Source organism: Bos indicus x Bos taurus, chromosome 19 (genome assembly GCF_003369695.1).
Source record: "Bos indicus x Bos taurus breed Angus x Brahman F1 hybrid chromosome 19, Bos_hybrid_MaternalHap_v2.0, whole genome shotgun sequence".
Taxonomy (NCBI): Eukaryota; Metazoa; Chordata; class Mammalia; order Artiodactyla; family Bovidae; genus Bos; species Bos indicus x Bos taurus.
The window spans coordinates 48,998,751-49,018,715 of NC_040094.1; the positions used below are offsets into that span (position 1 = coordinate 48,998,751).

Genomic DNA, 19,965 nt, shown 5'->3' on the forward strand with positions numbered 1-19,965 from the left:
ACCTGCTCTAATCATTTCTTTAAATGTTTACTCCTCCTAACCCCACCCAGTGGTCCTTATTTATGCATACTTTGAACATCACCCAGGAAGGAATTCTTTTGAATGTCAGTTACTTGGCTGCTTTCCCAGCTCCAAGGAAGGTTCTAGAGGCTGTAGTCTGCTTAGGTTGATGCTTTAAATTAGTCTGAAAGGCAATGTATTTGTGCCCAGTAAAGAGCCTGCACTTTGAGGGGCTTCCCTGGTGGTCTAGTGGTTAAGAATCCATCTGCCAATGCAGGGGACATGGGTTCGATCCTTGGTCTGTGAAGAACCCACATGCTGCGGAGCGACTAAGCCCATGCATCACAGCTACTGAGCCTACGGTCTAGAGCCCACAAGCTATAACTACTGAGCCCATGTGCTGCAACTGTGGAAGCCTGCATACCTAGAGCCTATGCTCTACAACAAGAGAAGCCCTTGCAATGAAAAGCCCAGATGCTGCAACTAGAGAAAGCATTGAAGACCTGTCACAGCCAAAAAATAAAATAAATTAAAATCTTAAAAAAAAGAAAAGGATTGATTCATCCCTTAGTGGAAAATAAAGGCTTAAAAAAAAAAAGCTTGCTCCTTGAGGGAACTAAGTTGAGGGAATAGACAGGAAAGCTGGGCAACCTCATGGCTCTTTGAGAGGCCTTTCCTGTGTAGTTTTATTTTAGTGGTTGAAAAGTTAAGAATTTCCTCCAAACTCTGGGGCTGAAGTCTGTAGAAGCTGAGATTTGTTGGCTAAAGACTTTCTGGTCCTCTTTAAACAAAATGTACAGCCACAGTTGGGTACGCATGCTTGCTCAGTCACTTCAGTTGTGTCCGACTCTGTGATCCCATAGACTGTAGCCCGCCAGTCTCCTCTGTCCATGGAATTCTCCAGGCAAGAATACTAGAGTGGGTTGCTATGTCCTCCTGCAGGGAATCTTCCTGACTCAAGGATCGAACCCGAGTCTTCTGCATCTCCTGCATTGCAGGCAAATTCTTTACCACTGAGCCACTAGGGAAGCTTCCCAGTTGAGTATATGCTGGCATATAGCTAACAAAAATAAGACCATATGAGCTTTTGCTTTTTGGATAGATTTTAGAAATACATCAAATTTAGAAAATCAGTAACACTATGGTTAATAAATAAAACAGATGTAAGCATTTCAAAGTATGTAAACTAACACATTTTAAATACAGGATATGAGAACCTCCAAAATATAAGTGAAAAATCCATAGAACAGTTCAAGCATCCATGACTATATGAGAAAGTGACGCTAAAATCAGCTAGCCAGTCAGCATTCAAGAAGGTGTTCTTTAGTTAGGAAAGATTTTTCTGGATGATTCAGCACTACTTGTTTCTCTTTCCGTTAATATTTCCATTAAGAATTCCGTATGTCCCAAAATCCATTTTCAAACTCTTTTGCCAAAGAAGTGACTGCCTAGAATGTTGGGCATTCCTTTATTCAAATATTTATGCAGATATTGATTCTAAACCAAATATATTTTAAGAGTCAGTGAAGACTAATGTCTTTGAGCATTTATTTTTCATCACTTTTTTACTGTTGTTGTTGTTTCTGTTTTTGTTTTTTGACCTCATTTCCCAGACCAGGGATTGAACCCAGGCCATGTCAGTGAAATCCCAGAATCCTAACCACTAGGCCTCCAGGGAACTCCCATAATTGTTATTATATTAAATCATTCATATTTTTCCATACTCTGCTAATGTCAGTGACTAAGAGTTGACTAATTTATATCTTATTAATTTCAACTCTCTCAACCTATTTTTCTTTGCCCTCTAAACCCTGCCTTGTCAGGACTTGTGAACCACAGATGAAAAATCTTTGATTTTACTTATATTTTTGTTAAAATAGCTTTTTTGAGATATAATTCACCTACCATATCACTTACCCTTTTATTTTTAAATTTACATTTTTAAACTGTATAATTCAGTGATTTTTAGTATATTCAGAGTTGTGTTAACTACCAGTACCAGATTCCAGAACCTTTTTATCACCCCAAAGAGAAACACTATACTCATTAGCACTCACTTCCCATTCCCCCTCCACTGCCTAACCCCCGGGCAACCACTTATTTACATTACATCTCTGGATTTGCCTATTCGGAACATTCTGTATATATGGAATGACACAGTATGTGGCCTTTGTATTTGGCTTTTTTCACTGAGCATGTATTCAAGGCTCATCTATATTGTAGCATGTGTCAGACTTCATTCCTTTCTATGGCTGAATAATATTCCATGATATGGGTATATCACATTTTGTGTATCCCTTCATTCACCTCTTGATGTTTTTCTACTTTTGGCTGTTATAAATAATGCTGCTATAAACATTTGTGTACCAGTTTTATATGAACAGATGTTTTCAATCCTCTAAAATATACCTAAGAGTAGAATTGTGGGTCTTGTAGAAACTCTGTATCTAACTTTTTGAGCAACTGCCCAATTTTCTCATATTGGCTGGTGCCACGTTACATTCCTACTAGCAATATATGAGGATTGCAGTTTCTCCACATTCTCACCAGTACTTGTGATTTTTTTTTTCTTTTTTAAAAAAATTATAGCCATCCTAGTAGGTATGAAGTGATATTTTATTGTGGTTTTAATTTTCATTTCCCTAATGACTAACGGTATTGAGTATCTTTTCATGTACTTATTAGCGATTTATTGATTTTTCTTTGGACAAATATATATTCAAATCCTTTGCCCATTTAAAAAACTGGATTACTTGTCCTTTTATTTTTGACTTGTAAGAGTTCTTCATATATTCTGGATACTAGATCCTTAACATACATTTGCAAAACTGTAGCTTTTTTTTTTTTAGTTAAAACATACTCCAGTAATTTCTTTATCTTCTCGTATCTCCACCCGACACTAGCCCTTATTTATCCTTACTTTATATGTTACTCAGAAGTGAATTCTTTAATGTGATATGATCTGTAGAATTTCATCTCATTCCATGGGTTGTTTTGAGATTTTAAATACTGTTTTTTACTATTTGTTATTTCCTGGCCTAGGATTTAGAGTTCTCATTTCCTTGTATTATAAATTGGGAATTGCAGAAATTAATTGGATTTTTGCTTGTGTTTGCCACAGATGTATAAGAGCTGACATTCGTTAGGTCTTAAGGCATAGCATATTTATGCATCTTTTAATACTAAGTACTCATAATATTTCAGAAAACTAAGATCATGGCATTCGGTCCCATCACTTTATGGCACATAGATGGGGAAACAGTGGCTGACTTTATTTTTTTGGGCTCCAAAATCACTGCAGATGGTGATTGCAGCCATGAAATTAAAAGATGCTTACTCCTTGGAAGGAAAGTTATGACCAACCTAGACAGCATATTAAAAAGCAGAGACATTACTTTGTCAACAAAGGTCCATCTAGTCAAGGCTATGGTTTTTCCAGTAGTCATGTATGGATGTGAGAGTTGGACTGTAAAGAAAGCTGAGTGCCGAAGAATTGATGCATTTGAACTGTGGTGTTGGAGAAGACTCTTGAGAGTCCCTTGGACTGCAATGAAATCCAACCAGTCTATCCTAAAGGAGATCAGTCCTGGGTGTTCACTGGAAAGACTGATGTTGAAGCTGAAACTCCAATACTTTGGCCACCTGATGCGAAGAGCTGACTTATTTGAAAAGACCCTGATGCTGGGAAAGATTGGGGGCAGGAGGAGAAGGGGACAACAGAGGATGAGATGGTTGGATGGCATCACTGACTCAATGGACATGGGTTTGGGTAGACTCCCGCAGTTGGTGATGGATAGGGAGGCTTGGCATGCTGCGGTTCATGGGGTCACAAAGAGTCGGACACGACTGAGCGACAGAACTGAACTCAACATCTTCTGCTTTTTAATAGCAAGTAAGACTTGTCTATATCCTCAAGAATCTTCTCTTTAATACTTCAGTGGAATGAAAACAGAGGAAGTCATTTTTGGTTCTAGTCATGGATTTTGTTTTTAACCTTTAAACATTAAGATATTAAACCCTTCTGTGTGGTCTAAATTTGTGTTCTTATTTGAGTAATGTTTTCATCCTCAGCCCTCCCTCTCCTCCTCCTCTGCCTTTTTTGCTTGTTCTGTTAATGTCAGCACAGAGTAGGGTGGGACACACTTCTGCTGCTCAAGTTGGGAAGAAATATGGGGGCTAGAACTGTTTGGGACTTGATGCTTTGGAGTAAAGAGTATTTTGAGAGAGGAAGCTCTTCTCAGAAAATATCTTGAAATAAAGTACTAATGTGCTACATCATGGATGAACTCAAAAACACTAAGCAAAATGAAAGAAGTTGGATGCAAAAGACTATGAATTGAATTGAATATATATGAATTGTGTGATTTCATTTATATGAAATGTCCAGGAAATGCAAATCTCTAGAGACAGAAAGTAGATTAGTGGTTGCCTGGGGTGAGAGGTAGAAAAGAGGAGTGACTGTGAATGGGCACAAGAGATCTTTTTAAAGCAGTGAAAATGTTTTAAAATTGAATTATGGTGATGGTTGCACAACTCTGTCATTTTCCTAAAACTTATTAAATTGTGCACTTAATGAAGAAAAAAAGAAAATATCTCTATGGCTTCAGTTAGGTCTTTTGAGGACTCCAGAGTATGCATTGAGATTGTTTTTCTCCAAATTTATTTTTAGTGTTAATTTGGTTATTTTTGCAGACTAAAGACATATTTTATATGATTTCCTTTTTCTGTGTCCTGTGTCACAGCTCTCCATCCTGCTGAAGAATCAAGATGATCTTGACAAAGCAATTGACATTTTGGATAGAAGCTCAAGCATGAAAAGTCTTAGAATATTGTTGCTGTCCCAGGACAGAAACCATGTAAGTAGCCCCTGCCCTGGACTGACAGCTGAAGACACAGCTTGCTGTCCTTCAGGAGTTCAGGTTCTTCCTTGATGAGTTTTGTGTTCCTCTGTCACTGCTAAAGCGAGAACATAAGTGCGGTCTAGCCCACTGGGTCAGCAGTCAGCTAGCCTTCTGCATTTGGTTTTACTCCAAAGCCAGATCATCAGTGTTAAAGTTGCAGCTGAAGGTTACTTGGCTTGTGGTGTGGGAGGAAGGAAAGCATTTTATGATAAAGGAGAGGATTCTTTTTCTCTATAGTTAATGTGTTTTTTTTTTTTTAATTTTAAACTAGATTTGGACCCCAGCAAGGGAGATTTGCTTAGCGTGGGGGTGCTGATTAGCAAAGACTGTCAAGGATTTGAGACTGTCATGCTTTGTGAACCCAACTGCCACAACTCGGCAACTGTGACTTTCCCTTGGGACACATGTAGAAAACACACTTTTCCCGTCTGTTCAGTGGGAAAAAGGCCATAGACTAAAGGGCCTCTAGTAAGTTAGCATCTGCTGCCTTACCAAATAGCAGCAATCTTAGGGACCTTCAGAACTTAGGGATTTTTCCTTACACAGTTTCCTTTCCTAAAGAATCCCCAAGGGCCTACGTTTCGCAAGAGTGCTTGTAATCTATATCTGTCTTCTGTCTGATTCCTCTACCAGTTTTCTTCACATACACATCCCTGAAAGTTTCTTTGGTGTTCTTTCCTTTCCATATACTTGAAAACAGCCAACTGTGGACAGCTAATGTTGCTGCCTGAGAACCGTGGATGCCCTATACCGAGCAGAATTTAGAGGGAATGGTGCTTTATTTTTAAAGAGACTTTAGAATGTCTGTTGATTAGGGAAAGACACAGAAGAATGTAGTTAGGAAGCCTTAGAATAAAGAAGATGTTTTCTAATATTACAGAAGTGTCCTTGTGCATGAGGACTGGTCTTCTCTTTCCCAGTGCCTTTTTTTCTGGATATGTTTTGGAAAGTATTCTGAAGTGAAATACACAACTTTATTCCTTCATTTCTCTGTCCCAGTTCCTTCCCTTCTCCTTGAGGTCCTTCCTCGTTGCCCAGCTTGTAAGATCTAAATGTAGCCTCGCACCCAAGGTTTTTCTCTAACGATCCTTCTTTCAGCTCCCCAGTCTCATCTTTCCAAGTTCTCCAGCATACTTCCCTTCTTCTGCAGTTCTTTCTTCCTTTTTGCCAGACCATGGTTGTCAGCCTTTTTTTAGGTTCTAGCTTGATTTACCTGCTACAGTTTGGCAAGTATTTTTGACTGAGGCCATATTGATTATTCCCCTTTCCTTTAGTCTTTGGATATAATTTGCACACTAGTTTATAGGTTGCTTAGTAATTGCCCTAAAGTTGTTGCGTATTTATAAATTTTATCCCAAAAGATTGTAAGGTCCTTGAGAACTGGAGCTGTATCTTATTGTTCTGGAACCCATCTTCCTAAGAGAGCAACAGTGACTACTTGAAATGTTAGTAAGAGTCAAGTAGAGACCGTATTTAGCAATCCCCTTCTTTACAGAAGAAGCTGGGATTGAAATTTAATGACATGATGGTTTAACTGGGAGCCAACAACCCTGATGGTGATCCCTCCACTCCCCTGACGAGAAACTTGAGACAACTGATTCTATACATTTGCCTCCACATCCATCAAAGGGTGCACTCAGCTGCAGGTGCTGCTGCAGCACCCAGAGCTGTGTGAGAGATGACCATCTGATCTCTGACACTCATGGCATTACATTAGATGTTGCATGAAATAAATGCCATATTGATGCCTCTCTTTCTAAGGATGTATATTTAAAAAATTACAAAGTCAGTGTAACATATTGTAAAGTTAAAATAATAAAAAAGGATTGTCTTACATAATTCTAGCACCAAAACATTGATTTTTCCATATGTTTCTCTTTGGCCATATGTATACACACTTTTAAGTGTTGTCATGGTGTTTATGCAGTTTTCTAATTTAATTTTTCACTTATTGTCATGTACATTTTTCTGTTAATATACAGTCTTCATGATTATAATTTATAAGGATGCAGAAGTCCCTTGAATGGATAGACCATACTTTTATTCAGTAACCAGTTTTGCTACTGTTAGAATGCTTAAGCTGCTCCTATTTCTTGACATTTATACAGATTTACATTTAAGACTAACAGTATTGGTGGTGATGAAATCTTTCCTTGGGGACTTCCTCAACTAGACTTCAGGCTTCTTTGTAAACAGAGGTATCATGATCCAAAATTGCTATGTGCTCAGGTGTCAGAGAAGGCAATGGCACCCCACTCCAGTACTCTTGCCTGGAAAATCCCATGGACGGAGGAGCCTGGTAGGCTGCAGTCCATGGCAGTGCTGAGAGTCCAACACGACTGAACGACTTCACTTTCACTTTTCACTTTTATGCACTGGAGAAGGAAATAACAACCCACTCCAGTGTTCTTGCCTGGAGAATTCCAGGGACGGGGGAGCCTGGTGGGCTGCCGTCTATGGGGTCGCACAGAGTCGGACATGACTGAAGCGACTTAGCAGCAGCAGCAGGTGTCCTCCTTTAGAAGAGTGCTTCTCTGTTTGTGATGAAATCTCACTTTTGTTCTTCTAGTTTCCAATCTGTCATAGACCAGTTCTTTTTAAAAAACACAAAAACTGAAAAGTGGAAAAATTAACTAGAGACATATAAAACACAAGCCCCGGATTTTCATTGTTAGATTCAATAGGCATAAGTCACTCTGCCAAATTGTTACCAAAGTGTTCATTAGCAAGTTACTCTTCATTTCAGTACTTAAATTGTAGAGGACTGGTTCACCATAGGTTGGAGCCTGGCACCAGCCCATAGATCACACTCTGCATACACTTCTTCAGGACACCACATACCCTGGTCTTCATCCCATCTTGATGATCACTGTCAGCTACTTTGTTCTCTATAGTTTCCTTCAGTTTTAGCAGCCTATCACCTCATTAACCTTTTGTTACCATCTGAACCTTTACTTCCCTTCTCATTCTTGTTTTTAAATGTACTGTCTCTTCTCTGGATTCCTTTTTTATTGCTCTTTCTATGACAGATTTTAGCCTTTCATCTGTCTTCATCCCTCAGCAAGGTGGATAGTCATACTCCTCCCATCTCACCTGGCCAAAGCCATGAACCAAACTAAAGCAAACACATGGATACCCCTTTTTTCCCCCTGCATCATTGAGTTCAACTGCTCCTTTTGTCTGATGCCACCAAATCTTTTATCAAGATAATTCGTGGGTCAACTTTTATAATCTTTTTTTGCTGGTTTCCAGTGACTGCAGTCTTTGTGCACGTGGTTCCCTGGTGAAATTTCATGTTGTTTGTGTCGGCCACAACACACTGCTACCCACAGAGTCTTTCAGTGAGGTTTTCACAAAATGGTCTAGTGCCTTCTATTTGCTGTCTCTAGAATGTTCTGCCAGCTACACACTTTGCACCCATTGGGACCCCTTTCACTCTCTGCAGGCCCTTTTATTTTTCCCTAGTCCCACCTTCCTCCCTCTCTTTCCCACTTCTAGGTCTTGTTCCAGGTTCCTTGAATCCTTGTATCATCCTCATTTTTGTTTACCATGTCATTCTCATGTCATTCCTAAAATCAGGGTTTTCCAAACTTGACCGAATATTACCAACACTTGGGGGAGATTTTAAAAATACCAGTCCTTGGGTCTTACCCCCAGAGAGTGTGCTGTAGTTGGTCTAAGGTGTTGAAAACCCCACAGGCAGTTCTGCTGGGTAGATGGGGCTGAGAACCACTGCTTTAAACCAAATATGACTCACCTCCCAGGACCTCACTGCTCTGAGTGTGGTCCATGTACCACCTCATCAACATCACCTGAAAGCTGGTTAGAAATGCAGATCCTCAGTCTCACCCCAGACCTGCTGAATCAGAATCTTGCATTTGAACAAAGTCCCAAGCAATTTGTGTGCACGTGGCAATGTGAGAAGCCCTGCTTGGAAACCTTCGCTGATTCCCTTCATCTGTTTTCCAACTTGGTGCCGCAGTCAGCCTTTCCTCTTAGAAACCTATGCTTGTGCCGGCTGTTGAACCTCATTTCCTGTCTCAGCTTTTAGATTTGAAAATTGAGAGATTAGAATTTATATTCTTCGGTAATTTCAGATTGTGTTGCCAAGATGTATGGAGTTCCCACTCTGTGTCAGGCCCTGTGTCCCAGCAGGTGTCCTTGAGGTCCTCAGCACAGCTCTTCTCTTTCTGACTGCAGGGCTTGTAGCCTTTCTGTGCCCCTTACTGACCTGCTTCCCCAGCGTGTGGCTTTGATTGTTTTTTCCTCTCTGACCCTTGGCGGAGAGCTATTGCACATCGGAGGCTTCAGCAAGAACACTCACTTCCCCTTGGTCCTGACTTCCCGTTAGAGCAGGACAGTGTGTCAGGACAGCCGGCATGTGATCAGGTCTGGCGCAGGGAGACCAGAGAAGGCTGCTTGGCAGCTGGATCTACCCCTGAGTGCGTGCGGGAAGCCTTTTTCCTGGAGGACAGGATAGAGTTTGTTTTGGTTGTACTTTTTTTTTTTTTTCTTATGGAAGGTGTGTGTGAGAGAGAGAAAGAGAAACAAGTAGAAATTTTGACCCAAGTTATTTATAAATTCTGAGCTCCCATTCTCCATAGCACTCTACTTACTTATGAGCACAGCCTGACATCACTTGCTCCCCTTCAGCCTTCAGTTGTAAACTTTCTCATGCCAGGCCCCCTTTTATTGCTTTGTTTTCTTTCTAGGGCTCACCTCGTGGCCCAACTGAGTCAGTGCAAAGTGGGGTGGATGTAGCAAGGCTGCTGACCCTGTCCTGAAGGCCTTGACCTCTGGCAGCATGGTATCTGTGATAGTCTTTCTGAGATGAACACGGTCCCAAGATGGTTCACATGTAAACTCCAGGAATATGAAGTAGCCAAGCTCACTGTACCCTAATTTTCAGGGAGCAATGATAGGGGGGAAGAAGAAGCATATCACATTATTTTTAAAATGTTTTATCAACCAGAGTTTTTGATGCAGAGGTGGCCATCATTTTCCACTGTGAACCCCCATGCAACAGGTGATCTTGCTGCTGAGAAATCTGCTTTTTCCTGCTATTCTCCCCAACCCTTCAGAGAGTTTTATGAGAGGATATTTACAGCTGTTTTCTGTTTGGCACATTACTACAGGAATGCCTGGTATTCCTGTGTGTCTGGGTCATCACCTATTACATGGGAGCACTGGGTATCAGTGCTTTCTATCAGTGAAACTGTAAAATGACATTGAGCAAATAGCGATGGGCCAAATCTGATTGAGGAGTGAGGTTTGGGGGAAAGCTGAGAAGCTCATGCACTGAAAGCATGAAGGTGGCTGAGAGCATGGTGAGTTCCAGGGAGGGGCGAGGGGACGTTTCTCAGCCTGCCTCCTTAGTAAGCTGCCTTTTTCCTCTTATCTTGCAGACCAGTTCCTCTCCCCACTCCGGGGTGTCCAGGCAAGTGCGAATCAAAGCTTCCCAGTCTGCGGGAGATATAAATACCATCTACCAGCCCCCTGAGTCCAGGAGCAGGCACCTCTCTGTCAGTGAGTATCTCATCCCTTTTTTTCCTCTTATCTATCTGCCTATGTTTTTTTTTTTAACATTCTTTTAAAAAATAATTATTAATTAAAAAACAGTCATCAAACATTATTGACTGCTAGGCTGTTTGGAATAATCTTCCATGTGTTTCCTTGGGAAAGAGAAATAGTGATATGATTGGGATGGAGTCCTGACCCTTATGGTGTCATGCTGTGGTGGGATAATCAGGTCCTCTTCAACAGCCCTGAAAAAGTGATCTCAAACATCTGCTTGAGGACCTTCAGTGACAGTGGCCCTCACTTCTGACCATACTTTGCCCAAAAGACTAGGGACTTGTGGAGGTAGAAGTCAGGTCCAAGTTTGAGTTTTGATATCAAGCCTCTTGCTTATGGTTCCTGAGGAGTTCTGATATTTCACGGAAGATGCAGGCCAACAAGACTCCTGGAGCGTCCTAAGTTGTCTGGGAGGACAGGAGACTACTGACGTAATATATACAGTTGGCTCATTAGTCAGAAAGATATGTAGCTGCTGCCAGGCCTTCCTGGGAAAGAAATCTAAATCAGATCTGTGCATTGCACCAGGCAATCCAGTTTTGCTCTGGATCCCTTTTCCCACATTTGAGGAGAAAGCTCTCTTTTTGAATTGTGCAGTTTGTTTCAAGGGGGAAGTCTGGCCTTGTCAGCATTTGCATTGAGGTTGCTGCCCTGATGTTGCTGGAACCCCTGCTGCTGTCCATACAGGTTCTCTCTGGGTAGGTAGAATTGCATCAAACTGAACAGTTTTCCAAAGAATAACAAGAAGAGATAAGAAAGCCTTCCTCAGCGATCAATGCAAAGAAATAGAGGAAAACAACAGAATGGGAAAGACTAGAGACCTCTTCAAGAAAATTAGAGATACCAAGGGAACATTTCATGCAAAGATGGGCTCGATAAAGGACAGAAATGGTGTGGACCTAACAAAAGCAGAAGATATTAAGAAGAGGTGGCAAGAATACACAGAACTGTACAAAAAAGATCTTCACAACCCAGATAATCACGATGGTGTGATCACTGACCTGGAGCCAGATATCCTGGAATGTGAAGTCAAGTGGGCCTTAGAAAGCATCACTACGAACAAAGCTAGTGGAGGTGATGGAATTCCAGTTGAGCTCTTTCAAATCCTGAAAGATGATGCTGTGAAAGTGCTGCACTCAATATGCCAGCAAATTTGGAAAACTCAGCAGTGGCCATAGGACTGGAAAAGGTCAGTTTTCATTCCAATCCCAAAGAAAGGCAATGCCAAAGAATGCTCAAACTACCGCACATTGCACTCATCTCACATGCTAGTAAAGTAATGTTTAAAATTCTCCAAGCCAGGCTTCAGCAATACGTGAACCGTGAACTTCCTGATGTTCAAGCTGGTTTTAGAAAAAGCAGAGGAACCAGACCAGAGATCAAATTGCCAACATCTGCTGGATCATGGAAAAAGCAAGAGAGTTCCAGAAAAACATCTATTTCTGCTTTATTGACTATGCCAAAGCCTTTGACTGTGTGGATCACAATAAACTGTGGAAAATTCTTAAAGAGATGGGAATACCAGACCACCTGACCTGCCTCTTGAGAACTGTATGCAGGTCAGGAAGCAGCAGTTAGAACTGGACATGGAACAACAGACTGGTTCCAAATAGGACAAGGAGTACGTCAAGGCTGTATACTGTCACCCTGCTTATTAACTTCTATGCAGAATACATCATGAGAAACGCTGGACTGGAAGAAACACAAGCTGGAATCCAGATTGCCGGGAGAAATATCAATAACTTCAGATATGCAGATGACACCACCCTTATGGCAGAAAGTGAAGAGGAACTCAAAAGCCTCTTGATGAAAGTGAAAGTGGAGAGTGAAAAAGTTGGCTTAAAGCTCAACATTCAGAAAACGAAGATCATGGCATCCGGTCCCATCACTTCATGGGAAATAGATGGGGAAACAGTGGAAACAGTGTCAGACTTTATTTTTTGGGCTCCAAAATCACTGCAGATGGTGACTGCAGCCATGAAATTCAAAGACGCTTACTCCTTGGAAGGAAAGTTATGACCAACCTAGATAGCATATTCCAAAGCAGAGACATTACTTTGCCAACAAAGGTCCGTCTAGTCAAGGCTGTGTTTTTTCCTGTTGTCATGTATGGGTGTGAGAGTTGGACTGTGAAGAAGGCTGAGTGCCGAAGAATTGATGCTTTTGAACTGTGGTGTTGGAGAAGACTCTTGAGAGTCCCTTGGACTGCAAGGAGATCCAACCAGTCCATTCTGAAGGAGATCAGCCCTGGGATTTCTTTGGAAGGACTGATGCTAAAGCTGAAACTCCCGTACTTTGGCCACCTCATGTGAAGAGTTGACTCATTGGAAAAGACTCTGATGCTGGGAGGGATTGGGGGCAGGAGGAGAAGGGGACGACAGAGGATGAGATGGCTGGATGGCATCACTGACTCGATGGACCTGAGTCTGAGTGAACTCCGGGAGTTGGTGATGGACAGGGAGGCCTGGCGTGCTGCAATTCATGGGGTCGCAAAGAGTCGGACATGACTGAGTGACTGAACTGAACTGAACTGCTCTCTGGAGATCTGGAGCTGAGCTGGCAGCCAGGCGGGACGGGGCGGCCGGGGTGCTGCATTCTAAGCATCAGTCCTGTCATGGAGCTTGTGTGGGAATAAGAAGCCTCCCCAGGGAGCAGCAGAAAGATTGTGCTGCTGAGGCACTGACTCTGCCTCACTGAGTAATTTCTGGAGCCTGAGGAAGCTCTGGTAGTAAGTGTTGCCAAGCTGGAAGTCCATATATGCATTTCATATTTCCATAGCCTTGTGGATGATTGATGGGTATGTTTACAGTAAGCTGGTTGAGGGGAGAGCCAATACCCGAGCAGGGAGACCTTATCCAGAGCATCTCTGGCCCTAGAATCCAGGTGTCCTGGAACCTGCGTATCTCTGCTAGTTTGGCCTCTGTTCTGGAGTCCCTGTAGAGACCAAGGGGCTGGAGGGGGTCAGCACTGCTCCTTTGTGGAGGAAGCAGTGAGTACTGACACTGGGCAGTGATGTGGCCTCCTGCTCCTAAGCAAGTGCCTGTGACGTGTGTGGAGGTGGGTGCTAAAAGGTTGGCCATTGTCATAGGGGCCCGATTTGGAATTTCCTTGTCTGAGAGTGCTGAGGAGTAAAATCTCTACAAATGAGTTCCTGTCTATATAAAGAATGGGCAACACAGCCTCCCAGCATGCAGAGATCCTGGGTTCCTCCCTTCAGCCAGCATTGTATCCCAGGCTCTAGGCTGGTGTGGGGTCTACGGTGGAGGCACCTGGAAGGCCGAGGGTGGTGTGGGGATACAGAGGAGAGAGAACCAGCTCTGCCCAGGACTTTGCTTTCACAAGAGAGGGAACATCAGAGATGACAAATGAGGGGAAGATTTACTGAGTGTGAAATGTAGACAGATATTCCAGGCATAGAAAGGGGCATCTGCCAGGCACGATCACCAAAGAAGATGGTGACTTCTGAGAACACCAGGTGGTTCTGGATTATGAAAGAGACTCGTAAAGCTGGGATGTGGCAGAGGCTATGTCTGACTAGAATGACCTGGGATGTACATCCAATGTGAGCTGGAATTTTAGAGGTTATGGAGGATTTCCATAGGCCAGGATGAGGGGAGAGGTCATTTCAGGGCTCTGCTGGTGGTGATCCCACGTACCCTTCTGACTGGGCTGATGTATTTGAAGGAGAAATAGAGATGTCTGCTATGACCAAGGAGCCTCAACTGCACATGGACTTGCTCTGTGGGCGGTGGGCAGCCGCTGGGAGTGGTGACCCCTGGTACCATCTCTGTTCTAACGCTTATCACATTATCTTATGATATCTCTCTCCTTTTACTCATTTGTTCGTTTAGGAAATAATTAGCTAGAATATCTGCTGTGTGCTGGAATCATGGAAATCAAAAACACAGTTCCTGTCCCTGTGGCCCTTATGTACCTGTAGGAGGTCAGATCTCACTTGTCGTGACTTATCTCTAATTATACGCTGTGACCAAAAGGTGTGTGGTGGTGTTAGCACATACAACTGAAGGATATGACCTGATTTTAGGGCCAGTGAAGCCTTAGGCTGTGACCTAGAGCATGAATGGGAGTTATTCAAAAGGACAGGGAGGAGAGTTCCTGGCTTTGCTTGCAGAGGCCTCATGAAAAGGGGAGTGCCCTGTGTTTCAGGAACAGGAGGAAGCCCTGAGGGCTGGAGACCTGAGAACAGGGCAAGGGGGATGGGCTGAGGCTGAGCAGGAGGGGCCAAGCCTTGTGGACTGTCAGGTAGATTTCAGTCCTATGGTGAAGGCAGTAAAAAATCCACTTTAGGATTTTTAAGTGAAGAGGAATGGGTGATGTATTCGGATTTTTATTTTGAAAAGATTTTTCTAGCTACATAAGGGGTGGAGAGCTGATCCAAGAGGGTCAAGCATGGCTCCAAGGGAAAGCCATATTAGCCTATGTAATGGTCCAGATGAAAGAAGACAGAAACGTGGATTAGACTAGTGATGGTAGGTAAAGCGGAAGGACCAGGTGGATTTGAGACATTTAGAAGGTAACGCCATTAGAACATGGCATTGTGGTCTGGGGAGGTGGTGGGGTGGTCACTGAAATCCATTTAGGATCTACAGGGTCTGAACTATTTTCATGATAATACTAAGACATCGATCGGCTTTTCACTAATTCTCTCACAAATAGAGGAATTTTCCAGAGGTTACCTGCTTGGGGTAATATCATTGCTCTGTGGCTAATGGAATGTGTGCTTGTGTATCAGTGTGTTTTAAACTTTCTGACCCTAATTTCTAATACAGTGAATATCAACTGGTTATAACCCCCATAAATAAAAGATCTTTGGTGTCCTCAATTTTAGAAGTGAAAAAGTGTTCTAAGATCAGAAGGGTTAAGAACCACTGTGGTATTGGATTGCATTTTCAGGTGTTGAGAGAGCAGGATGGTAAGTTACTGGTTTATGGATATCTGGCAGTACCTTTCACCAAGACAGAGATTAGAAGTGAGCCTGGTTTCAGGTGCTGAGAAGGGCATGAAATTTTAGGCAGGTTGAATTGGAGATGGATTTGAGTCAGCTAAGAGAAGACAGCAGATGGGCAGCTAACTCTGCAAATCTCTAGCTCAGAGGGGAGAAAACTAGCAGTAGAGGAGAGAAATGGATGTTATCAAGTTGAAGCTATGGGCCCAGATGAGAGTTTCTAAACGTACTCTAGAGTGAGAAGAAAAGAGGCCCTAGGACTGAGCCTTAGAAATCCAGACAGTGACCAGTTAGAGGAGGATGAACCTGTGGAGGACACAGGAAAGGAGTGACCAGAGAAGTAGGAGGGAGAGTATGCCAGGGTGGGAAGGAGGCCCTCCACGCCGCCAGCCAGGTTGAAAAGGACAGACCAAGAGTAAAAACTTGTCATTTTCATCCATACATCTGATTGCTTCCTCTGCTCGTATGGGGTAGGGCCTTCTGGAATAGAAGGAAACAGAAAGAGAGGAGTTAGGGTTTAAGCATGAGGGACAGAAGTCCTAGCCATGCAAATGGGGTCAAATGAGAAGCCTTGGCGACGCAGCCCCCACCAACAGGAGGGGCTCTTAGCCTTCCTTCCCCACCAGCATCAACATACCTGTGCGTATTGAGCGGAAGACTGAACATGCAGGTCATTCAGCTCCCACTGCAGCATTTTCAATAATGAGGAAGTGCAGCAAAGCCCAACCCAATTTGAGACAACTTTATTTGAGATTAGTCCTTATTTTGAGTTGAGATTCTGCCTTCTCTCACTTCACCCATTGACTCTAGTACTGCCATCTTGAGCAGCACAGATAACATCTTTCATGTGACAGCTTTTCAGATGCTTGAAACCAGCTATCATGTTCACCTTTGGTTTTTTCCCATCATAATATACATACCTTGAATTCCAGTTTTTTTCAATCCAATTAGCTTTAAAAAAAAAAAAAAAAAAAACCACCCCAAACCAAAAATAAAACCTACTAGATAATATGTTAACCCAAAAAGAGAGACCCCTGAGGAAGATCTCCAGACAAGGCAGACGGAATTTCCCTATGTGAAGATACCCTTCTTTGTGTCCTTGCCTCTGGAGATTCTACCCACCTTTGACACTGAGAGCTCAAGCACTGTTTCTTCCATAATACATCAGGCGATGCCCTTAAGCCCTCAAGTAAAGGACTCATCCCTGCCACATCTGACTCGCGTTTGGCCGAGCGCATCTTAAGTGCCTTTGTCTCTGTTCTCATTCCATTTTGCTCCTCTTCTTGCCACTGTGACCTGCAGTGGGCATGCCAGATTGCAACCCCTCAGGAATGGGAAGGTGATGAGTAGAGGCAATTAGTTCTTTTTCAAAGGGTTTGGCCGTGAAAGAAAAAAAAGGTGGCTTAAGGGAGTGGCAGAAATAAGGTCAGGCTATTTTTAGGCTAGAGATCTGAGCTTGGTTATGAAAGGAGGCACAGAGACAGCTGAAAAGGAGATTGGAGCGGGTGAAGAGGGCACCCTAGGGTCCCCTGGGGTCCTGCTGAGAGTCAACGGGGGAGTCCAGGCCGAAGGCTTACAGTGCCTGGGTAAGGAGGAAGGCAGCCCTGGTCCTCAGAGAGGAGAGGTGGAAAAACGAGAGTGTTGAAAGGGTGAGATGCCTGACAGTGGCACCTGGACAGTAACGGGTTAGAGAGCTGCGCGCGGTGCGGACCTCCGCCCTGGTACAGATGAGGAGAGTGAGCTGCAGAGGCGGTGGCCGCAAACACAGGAACAAAGTGGCCAGCTCCTTCACTCCCACAGGTTTTTCTCCTTGCTTAAAATTCTGCAGTACTGGACCAGACCAGAAACTGTGTAGTGGTAGTAGCAACTTCAGAACAAAACGGGAGGTTTGCAAGTTGAAACACAGGATTTTCTCAGGGTCTTATGGGATGACAGTATCGAGAAGCTCTGTTCTGTACAGCCTGGTCCAGTGTGAGGAAATGAGGATATATTGGTTAAGCTTTTCCATTGATGAAGAAAAAAAAGATTGGATTCCTCCCCTCATCGCCCCCCAAGAGAGAACCAGGTTTAGAGAAAATAGTTGATGGCCAAAAACAGCTATCTCTTTGTACTTGTAGTGACCTGCACATTAACACTGACCCAAAGCCCTAGAACTCCCTGTAGAGGCAACTTCCTGACTGCATCAGCTTCCTGACAGGAGTCTCCTATGAGAAGGGCTCAAGTCTGGGAGACTCTCTTTCAGCTTTGAGTCAAAGAACAGAGCAAAAGACTCAGCCATATCCTGGGGTAAGAGTTTTGCTCCAGCTCTGCTGCCCTGGATCAAGGAGGAATGTGGCCAGCCAGCAGCATGAACCCCTGTGTAGAGAGGCTTTGTAGGAAGCTGCGGCCACCCTGAACACAGGATTATCAGTCCGTTCTTTTGCTTCAGCTGGTAATGACAGGGGCCCCTTGGCACGAGTGGCCTGGTGAGACTAGAGCAGGAGCAGGCTGGAGTGCCAGGGGAGGGTGGCCCAGAGAAGCCGCTCTCCCTGTTGTGCCCGCTGGGACCTGGGTTGACTGCAAACCGGCATGGCACTGTGCTCATGCCTCCTGGCTCGCTGCAGTCCTGCTAGTAAACATGTGAGCATCAGTGAGTCTCTGTGGTCAGTATCTTGTCCTGCTCTGGTCCCTGTCTCACTCATTCTCAGCGGCTGTTGTGTGTGTCATTAGCCCCTAATTTCTGAAATGAAGATAAAAACAAAACTGAAAATGCTCCGGAGCAGTTCTGCCAACTCCTGATTTTTCCATTCGCTTCCTCTGATAGCCATTGGTTTGGGGAGACTTCCCTTTCCTGCCCCAAGCTGTGGGCCTGTGCACAATAGCCCCTGGCCCACTGCCCATCAGATAACAAGGCTGGCTCTCGGCAGGCAGCAATGTGTATTGGAAAAAGTGAAAGTCTCTGGCTGGAAATAAAAGCTCAGAAACCCTCTGCTGTTTTCCCCCAGCCCCTCCTGGGTCTGTAGTGCAGGCTTCATGTGAGCTAGTCCCATCCCACCTGCAGAACCAGCGGGGAGTTCAGTGGTAGCTGGTGGAGGAGAGAGAATGGGTGGTGAGGGGCCATGGATCTTTTGTCCCAGGAGGTCTCACCCTAGACACCCTGTGTGACAGACTGAGGGTACTTCAGCCTGTCTTGGGATAGTTTGGACCAATGTGTGGGATTTCATCAGTATGTAAGAGTTTTTCTTTCTCTCTAATCATAAGAGACACCTTTTGTTTGTTTTAGGTCAAATATGTAATACCTTTTCACTCCAGAATATATTGGTCAGGGTTGAGTTGCACAGAACAGAATCCACTCTGACTAGTTTCAGGAAGAAGGCATTTAAAATACATTCTGGCTTATAAAATCAAAAAGAGTGAGAAACAGACTCAAGAAGTCTAAAAATGCTACAGAGCTCGTCTTCCTCCTGTAATGAGGAAACCAGATCCAGAATTAGGGCCCCTCTGCTCTGTCCGCACACCACTTACACGGGGATCCCTGCACCTGTGTCTTGACATCAGGAAAACTGGGAACCACAGGTGAGGCCTCTGCTAACGCTGCAGCAGAAAACCAAGGCTTCCAGGACCGTGCCCAGAAACAGCAGGGATTTCAGGAAGCCATGTAAATGTACATAAGTGCATCGACTGGCTGAACCTAAAGGAGGTCTTAGAATTAATAGTTTCTAGCTGATTAACTTCTGAAGTACAGGAAGGCACCCTGCAAGGGCAGAATGTATCTTGAGTCTAACCTGTTATCTCCTCCACATATAATGAAGGAAACAAATGGAATTCTAGCATGTAGGTGTGTACCTGTGCTACCACATTTCATTTATAATTTCCAAAAAAGGCAATAAGGTAGATAGTTCTTCCCATTTTCCTAAGTGAGGAAATTTAGGTGAGAGTTTAAATCATTCAGCTAATGAGTGACAAAACCTGCTCTGAATCTCTGCACATCTGATTTTCAAGCTTAGGCTTTTCTCACTATACCTTGCTCACCTCTTTGGGTTGCTTCTGCTGCTGACAAATTGTTGCCAACGTAGGGATTGGATTTCCATAGGACTTGTGGGCTACTAGAATGTTATCCAAGGCTGGAAGTGGGAAGCAGGCACTTGGCTAATGTTTGTAAGCCAAATGTTAAAAAGTGAACTGTGCTTTGGGGCATGGTAAGGCTTAAGAAAGCCATCTTTTTTCCATGGTTACACTGGAATTTTATGGTACAGTGGGGAGAGAAATGGCTGGCTGCCTGGATCTTTGACATCTGACCCTCTGACAAATGGAGTAGCTTTCTTATTCCCATTTGATTTCCTCTTACCTCCATCTTGTTGTTGCCTTTGAGCCCTCCGTTGGCCAGAGGGCATCTTGCATCCAGCTTACAAGTGACCATGGACAGAACACCTCTGAATCTGAGTGATGTAAAATGTGGCCCTGTGTTTCTCTTGTGCTGTCGAGGAATCCCCATATTAGCCTCGCTCCTGCTCCTTGAAGAAAGGCAGTTGGGTTCCCCCTTGA

At 43.6% G+C, this 19,965-nt stretch overlaps 1 protein-coding gene across 4 annotated transcripts in view; it reads left to right on the top strand.

Moving 5' to 3' along the window:
* The window catches only part of MAP3K3 (mitogen-activated protein kinase kinase kinase 3), a 60,664-nt gene that overhangs the window by 26,086 nt on the left and 14,613 nt on the right, over nt 1-19,965 (top strand). For all 4 annotated transcript variants that reach the window (XM_027517601.1, XM_027517602.1, XM_027517603.1 and 1 more), the window contains 2 exons: nt 4,743-4,856; nt 10,307-10,427. In XM_027517601.1, the coding sequence (XP_027373402.1) occupies nt 4,743-4,856; nt 10,307-10,427 (235 nt within the window). The remainder of the gene's footprint in view (nt 1-4,742; nt 4,857-10,306; nt 10,428-19,965) is intronic.